The sequence below is a fragment of the Octopus bimaculoides genome, chromosome 4, assembly GCF_001194135.2.
Source record: "Octopus bimaculoides isolate UCB-OBI-ISO-001 chromosome 4, ASM119413v2, whole genome shotgun sequence".
Classification (NCBI taxonomy): Eukaryota; Metazoa; Mollusca; class Cephalopoda; order Octopoda; family Octopodidae; genus Octopus; species Octopus bimaculoides.
In genome coordinates, this window is record NC_068984.1 from 93936916 (window position 1) to 93945359 (window position 8444).

Genomic DNA, 8444 nt, shown 5'->3' on the forward strand with positions numbered 1-8444 from the left:
GGAGTGGCATATTTTACCACGACAGACACGTACACAGCATCGAATACCACGATGTGAGTGAAAGCTGCTCTCACTGTATTGTCCAGTGTCTGGTAATCCCTTCGATACCGACATCAAACCAAAAAAAGAATCCTGACCACAGAGTGTGGGTAATTATGTCAAATGTCACTGGCAATGTGCATTCAGCTGATTGCAACTGTTAAAGCAAGTCACTGAGCATGCGTACATGTCATACGGGAGAGTTCCAATCAGGGGTGGATAACACCTTATAGGAAAGCCCTATAGTACAGGACACTTGTCAAGAGTGTTCATGCAGTGGGACTGAACCTCTTACTTGGTTCTGAAGCAAACTTCTTAACCACAAAATTATGCCTGAACATGCCTGTCTGTTCGTCGGTCTGTCTCTATACACACGTGTCTCTGACCACTATCACTTTGGGTTAAATTCATGGAACTTGATACATATCTTTTTCAGTGCGGGTGGCACATAAAAGACACCATTTCGAGCGTGGCCGTTTTCGTGCGGGTGACACGTAAAAGCACCCATTACACTCTCTGAGTGGTTGGCGTTAGAAAGGGCATCCAGCTGTAGAAACTCTGCCAAATCAGACTGGAGCCTGGTGTTGCCATCCGGTTTCACCAGTCCTCAGTCAAATCGTCCAACCCATGCTAGCATGGAAAGCGGACGTTAAACGATGATGATGATGATGATGATGATCTGTGGAAACTTGACAACTCTCCCAGCTTCTCTTAGCAGTATTTCATACTTATAAATACTGTGAATTTTTAATTTTTATTCCAGTTCCAACTTTGCTTAGAAGTGATGACGCAGCTGTTGTGTCATAAATTGTGCAACAGGTTTTTTGAAATGTGTTGCTGAAATATGCCCATTGAAATGATTTAACTATCATGTTGTTTTCCTTGTTTTTCTGTGGCACACACACACACACACACATTGTTGGGGTGAATTGGATTGAATGCATTGACGTATTTACTCTGACTCTGAAATGAAGCCCCAACCCAGATCAGTTTTGCATTTTTTCCATTTGCAAAAAAAAAAAAAAGTACCAATCGAGGGCAGAAGATTAGTGGAACTGTAAGAATGTTGGACCTGATGCCTTGTGGCATTTATTCCAGCTCTCTGCATTCTGAGGTAAATTTCATTTGTATGCCACAAAGACATCTGTGGCAACCTATAAGCCTACAAGTACAGGTGGAGGCAAGAAAGGGGTTTCTGCAATTGGAAATACATGCTGTGGTGAATGAATAATGAATATAGGCTAAGAATAAGCAAACTCTACAACATATATTGAGTAATTTTACTTCAGCTAATATGTGCATATGTTTCTGAATAAACAAAAACCCATTTGGAGATTACTAGCGAATGAAAAAGTACTCAGCACATATAGTACAGTTTATTAATTTGAGACTGATGATTCACAATGTTGCTGCTCAGAGTTTCTCATTAAAAGATAAATTTTTACTTCATGAAGGATCACACACAACAAAAAACTCTGAATTCATACACACTGAAACACTCCACCTACAAACCTATGGAAAGACAGTCATTTCTCTCTACTACTACTATAATGACCTCTACTGGTTGGGATCATACCCATTCAGGTATACCATCTCACTCATCTCCCCTTCTCTCATCAACCTTGTTGTATCCATCCCCACCCAGGCCCCACACTAATCAATAAACCTAGTTCCTTCTACTTAGCATACCAACCCTCTGGAATTCCCTCCCAGCTTATCTTTTCTGCATGATGTTGACATACACAAGATCTAAAGGAACATTACTGGCATCACCTACATCTATCTCAGAGGGTCAGCAAAGATCATGACCTAATAAGTTACTTTTAATGTTATATTTTAATTTAAATGATTTCAATCATTTTCAAACAAGGAATTACAAAATCAGTCACAGATAAGAATAAATTCTATTCAGTTCTTTCATCATCCAGCCAATTATAAAATCATTTTGCAGTTTTTGGCATGTTATCACAACTGCAAAGTCATAGGTTTACGGCTTTCTGCATGTATTCTTTAGTGCAGACATTTTATGGTTAAATGTCTTTCTTGAGAACTAATTGTAAATAATAAAGCAGAATTATTTTCCAATTCAGGAAACTGAATTAAAAAACTAATATACTTTCCCTTCAAAACCCCAATAGCAGCAGTTTATGAGGATCAGCTGAAAAGTACATAGGCTGACCAAGATACTCTCATGGAATGTCACTATAGTTCCCCTTGCAGACCACATACTTCTTCCATTGGTGTTGCAATGCTAGGATCCCATAGGTGAAGAATCTTTCATCTTGTTGATAAAAAATGTTATCAACAGCAATAACATCATCACCACTACCATACTGGTTCACAACCAAATGTTTTTTTTTATGTTGAGGAACAGATGATATTCATATGGGACTAAATCAGGGGAACAGGGAAGCCGATCAACCAAATTCAAAGCCACAGTCATGCACAGCAGCCATTGAAACCATGGACTTGTGTGCTGGAGTATTGTCCTGATGAAACAAGACTCCCTTCATCAGTCTTCCTGGACGTTTGCTCTTGATAACCTTTTGTAACTGCCTCAGCAAGTTGGCTCAGAACTTTCCATTTGATGGTCAATAAACACGATGCTCTTTACATCCCAAAATATCGTGGCCATCATCTTCCCTGCAAATGAAACGAACTTGGCCTTCTTTGGAGCAGGCGAGAGGAGGGGTGTTTCCACTGCATGGATTATCTCTTTGTTTCTGGTTCAAAGTGATGAACCCAACACTTATCCTGGTTTAGGAAATTTTCTAGGAAACCAGTTGGGTCTGCCTCAAACAATGTCATACTTCCTCATGATGTGATCACTCTAGTGTGCTTTTGATCAGGTGTGAAAAAGATCTTGCACTCATCGAGCAGGAACCTTCATCATGTCAAGTTTATTAAGTGGAATATTCTCAACTCTCTCACAGGATATGCTAATAGTATTGGCTATTTCATTTATAGTCAACTGCTTGCCATCCAGCACCATGAGGTGAACATGATCAATGTTTTCCTCAGTGGTGGCAGCTGCAGGGCACCCAGATCATGGATCATTTTCAAGACTTTCCTTTCCTCTCCTAAATTCAGCTGCCCACTTTTGCACTATTGAGAAAGCTGGAGCTTTATCTCCTAATGTAGCAATCATGTCAGCATGCATGTCCTTGGAGGTTGAACCCTTTTTCTGCAGATAGTTAATAACACCATGATGCTAAATTTTGTCTAATTTCAAGAGAAGTCACTACTAGTTACTTTTGAAGTCTTCTTTGAGCAGTCAGATGTCAGATTACTTAGAAAGAAACAATGCTGTTATTAATAAAGAGAGTTGAAAATAATGCACGTAAGATTTCGTAGCTCTGGCATCATTCCTTCATAGTCAGCCTATGAACTTTTCAACCCACTCTTGCACACATAAGAAAAACCAATTAACATATTTTCATTTGAAATGAACTAAAGGAGTGTTTTTAAGGAAAGTTACCTGGGAGCTAGTAAAAATTGTCAAATATTTCAACTCATAAAATCACATAAGATCTTACCTTTTTCAAAACTACTTTTAAATTCGTTGATTTCAACTTGAGAGCCAGATACTCTGAATATACCCTGATGATGAATGCCTGAATAATACAAATTATAAATAAAAAAAGTGATTTCATACCATAGCAAAAGATCAGAAACTAATAGCGGTGGGAGATTGTTGTATAAATGACTCCAGCATATTACTGCTATTTAATTTATCCGTCCCAGTGAGAGCTGAACTTAAAATGTAACATGATTAAGACTATAACTGCAGTTAATCCACCACATTGGAAAGAATAGAAATATTACAAATAAAATAAATAAATGACAAAACAAATCAATATGATATAACATGCACAAATTCTCTTGGTGCTGTCAAAAGAAAAAAACAAACAGATAAAAGAACAAAAGTTCTGATGATTCTTTAAAATAATTTGACAGTATATTAAGGCAAACAATGATGATGATAATTCCCAACACCATCATCTTTATGTTTTACCAGGCTTGCATGGGTTTGATGGATCTTTTCCAGCATAATGTCTCTCTACTTTCACAGTCCCTTGTCATCTCCTTCATGAAGTTCAGCTTCTTGAGATCAGCTTTCACAATGTCTTGTTTTCCTCTTCTGGAGGTACCTTGCATTTATATCACTTGGTACTTCTTCACCCTACCAGAGCAGCACACTACACCTGATTCCACGCTTGCACACTACATCTGATTCCTTTTATCGTTAGTTTTTCGCTCACCTCATTTGTGTTTTAACATTCATGTACAATAATATAGCTGCACTTACTGCACATCACTAAGCATTTGTTACATATGAACATTTTTTCAGTCAGCTGTCTAGGATTCCACTACACATCTTGTACATGCACATAGTTTACATTGGGTATACTGCATGATATTCCTACTTAATCCTATGTTGATTGTCAAGTATGCCCACTTCCAAGTTGGTTGTAGAGTTCGGTTTTCTTTCCTGCTAACTAAAATTTTTGTTCCTGCTAGGTATATTTCAAGGTTTCTTGATTCTAAGCGTTGCTTCCACATTTTTTTCTCTAGATGTTTGACAGATTCAACATTGAGAACTAGGCCATTACCATACAGGAGGGGGATGAGAACCAAGCTAATGGACTTCTATCTGTATGCAAAATTCCCGGCTTAATTCACTGTCAATTCTCACCTTGCTGATGGTATCTCTGAACACAATTCATACAACTCTCATAAACCATTTGTCTATACCTAGTTTTCTTAGTGATCATCAGACCATGATACCCTGTTTCAATAAATGAAAGGTACATATTGTGGCTTTCTCTAAACTAAGAACTTCTCATATAGTTGTTTCACTATAAGGGGGTCATTAGGGGACCCTGTCCTCACACAAATCTCATCTGAGCTTTCTTCCAAATCAGCTGTATAACTCTTTCTGTTACTTTCATATCTTGGTCCATCAATCTAAAGCTTCTACTTAGAGCATCTCCTTGCAACATCTCCCTGTACTACTCTACTGACTAGCGCATGTCCTACTTCATAGGATATTTTTAGTACCTCAATAATTATTCTTGATGGTACATTGAATTTCGCTGCCATTATATCCTTAAACACAGTTTTGACCAAAGAGCTATCCACTTCAATTGCTGGACCCTCTGTTAAGTCTAAATGCCAAAAATTAAAATCTCAGTTTCAGGAAGAATAACTGAAAAGAAAGAACTAAAAAGTGAAAAGAGACAAAGACTCAGAATAATAAAAGTAACCAAAGAAAAACATTTATGAGAAACATCTAACAAACAATAAGACAAAAAGAGATCATACATGACTTACCGTGAAGATTTATAACACGTATGCAACTACGAATAATCAGAGGAATTTCTTCTCCTGTATTCTGTAAGCAGAAGAGAGAAAATACACCGAAAACTGTTTTAGCTGTTATAATTTTATATAAGAAAATAAATATGAAATTTAGCATTATATAAAATGTTTAATACCTACAAATAAATTTATAAAGATGGTGAAAAGAGAAAATGATAAACAGTTTTTAATATACATAAAAACATAGTAAACATGAAATTGCACATAAAAAATTAGAGTAACGGAAAATCCTTTTGTTGTTTAATTCCAAATTAGCCATGACGAAGCAGATTTATAGTCAAAGGCATTTCTGTTAAGATATCCTTTTATTTCTATTTCAGACAGGTTACCTTACCCAATGTTTCATTTGCTTTTAAAGATATTAAGGCATGTGATTTGTTGGTGATTTAGCATTTATCCCTAGCATGTTGAATGATTTTATAGAGGCTTCTTAGTAGGCTTAGGGAAAGTACTTATTTATAACACAGGATGAGTTAACGCTGAACTTTATATCTGTTGATAGCCTGCATACAGGTCAGCAAGAGAAAAGTTTGAAACTGGGTACAAAAAAAGAATGTAAATATGAAATGTATAAGCCTAAAAAAATGTTTACAAAAGGATAATAATATTGAAATTAATGAGGTCCTGGAGAAGTAGCTAAACAAGAAATATCTGTTCTATTTTATTTTATTTTATTTAGTAGCAAACACTGTTTTTAATTTAGATACAAAGTCAGTAATTTTGAAGGGAAGATGTTAATTAATCCTAATACTTGACTGGCATTTTATTTTATCGAACTCCATGAAGATGAAAGGCAAAGTTGACCTTCCCAAGACATATTTTTCCCCCAATGCACTAATGATTCTGCCAATCAATGATTTTCATATAGCCTTTCGACCAATGGTCTTTATAACTGATACAAGATTTCTCTGAATTATTTTGCATAAAGTGAATGCCTTTCACTCTCTTGCAATTAACATTACAACTAACTTGCACTGATTTCTGAAAGATGGTTGAGGAAAAGCAAGCGAAAATTCTATCATTTATTTGGAATATTTTTATGAACCATAAGGCAAAGACTACATCTCCCAACAATTTATATTAGAAGGAACTCACATCAATATATTCTTCAAGACTGCCTCCAAACAATTTTGGCTGCCCTACAGGTGGTGTACGGCCAATACGACGCTTCCTAGGTTTTGCTCGGAAAGATAAAGGTCTGTCAATGAAAAAGAATCTAATTAAATCATAAAAACAGAAAGGAAAAATTCAATACATTTAATAACTTATTTAACTTAATATATGCCTCAAGTTCTGAGATAGGTTATTGTTAATAACATAATTTTTTGAAAACATTTTTAACATAGAAGTAGAGTAAATATAACTGCATAGTTATGAAGTTCACTCCCCCAATTACATGTCTCTGGCTTCAGTCCAAGTACAGAGCTACTTGAGCAAGCATCGACTGAACAAAGGCCTATGAGTAGATTTTGTAGATGAAAAGTGTTGTTTACTGTTGGTGAAATCCTGTACACATATATGTATGTATGTATGTATGTTATCAATCAGTTTCATTTCTGTATTTCTTGTGCATAGAGAAAGAGCCAGACTCTAACATAGATTCAAGGCTCCTTCATTGGAACTTTTATCAACATCATCTAGGTATTTGTGCATATATGTGTGTGTGCAGTATTTGGTGTTAGTGTATGCGCAGATTTGTATGTTTGTTTTATGGATGCGTTTTAGATGCATGCATATGTATTTATGTGCTAAATTTTTGGAAAGTTTTACATATCTTTACAGTTCCATTGATGGCTTGAATCTGTAGTCTTCTAATCAGCCTTTTTCTTTCAGGTTTTGAGAACCCTAATTTTTCCAGGTTTTTGTTGAGGCAGTTCGTTACATATCACAATGCAACAACAATCACGGGTATGAATCTGAACTTGTAGTCTGGGTGGAGTATCTGTAAATTTCTCAGTAGCTCGGAGTAGTTGTTCTCTTTTTCTCTAATCTTTAGTGGGATGTTGACATCCGCAGGACAGCTGATTTCTATTACTGTACAGAGTTTCTCTTCTCTGTCCCAGATTACTATATCCGGTCTATTATGTCTGCACTTTATTGAGGTTTTTATTGGGACATTCCACCAATACTCTTTCATATTGTGAGTGGTAATGGCCTCTACCTCATTATAGGTTTTCATCTCCTTAGCCCCGGGGTTATCCTCTTGGTGGATTTCATTGTACAGTGTCTTGGCCACAACATCATGTCTCATAGGTAGGTAATACCGTGATGACATTTTTGGACAGCTGCTAATGATGTGGGTAATATCTTCGATACTGATTCCACAGAGTCTGCATATATATATATATGTATATGTATATATATATATAATTAGAAATATAATATTTCTAAATCTCTCAGAGAGATTTAAGCAGTAGTGGAGCGATAAAGTTGTAGTATATTGTCAACTTAATGTGACAATCCCAATAAGGGAACACACTACTGCCGTTTAGCCCTAGGAAGCTGGACCGCTTCCTGTCGGCCTTGACACAATTACTGTGTCCTTAAGTTTGCGAGGGGGAGACAAGCTCCTCCACCCAGCCTAGCCAGCATTCAGGGACATGTTTCTGAGTCTTTGCTCGTCATCAGCCTGAAGTAGCTTGCCAGCTGGATAGAGAAGCCTGTTTGGCCTTCCTGGGCCTACCTCTTCCACAGGTTACCTCAAATGCTAAGGTGTGGCACTTTTTCACATAGCTATCCTCATCCATTCTCACTACATGACCATAGCAGCGCAATCGTCTCTCTTGCACACCACAACTGATGCTTCGTAAGTTCAATTTTTCTCTAAAGGTACTGATACTCTGTCTAGTATGCACACTGACATTACACATCCATCGGAGGATACTGGCTTCCTTCCTTGCAAGCCTACGCATGTCCTCAGCAGTCACGGCCCATGTTTCACTGCCATGAAGCATGGCTGTTCGTACACATGCGTCATACAATCTGCCTTTTACTCTGAGAGAGAGACCCTTTGTCTCCAGCAG

At 37.0% G+C, this 8444-nt stretch overlaps 1 protein-coding gene across 4 annotated transcripts in view; it reads right to left on the bottom strand.

The window, feature by feature from the left end:
• The window catches only part of LOC106872494 (SLIT-ROBO Rho GTPase-activating protein 1-like), a 518762-nt gene that overhangs the window by 15762 nt on the left and 494556 nt on the right, over positions 1-8444 (bottom strand). For all 4 annotated transcript variants that reach the window (XM_052967274.1, XM_052967276.1, XM_052967275.1 and 1 more), the window contains 3 exons: positions 6517-6619; positions 5374-5434; positions 3576-3653 (listed from right to left, as the gene is read on the bottom strand). In XM_052967274.1, the coding sequence (XP_052823234.1) occupies positions 3576-3653; positions 5374-5434; positions 6517-6619 (242 nt within the window). The remainder of the gene's footprint in view (positions 1-3575; positions 3654-5373; positions 5435-6516; positions 6620-8444) is intronic.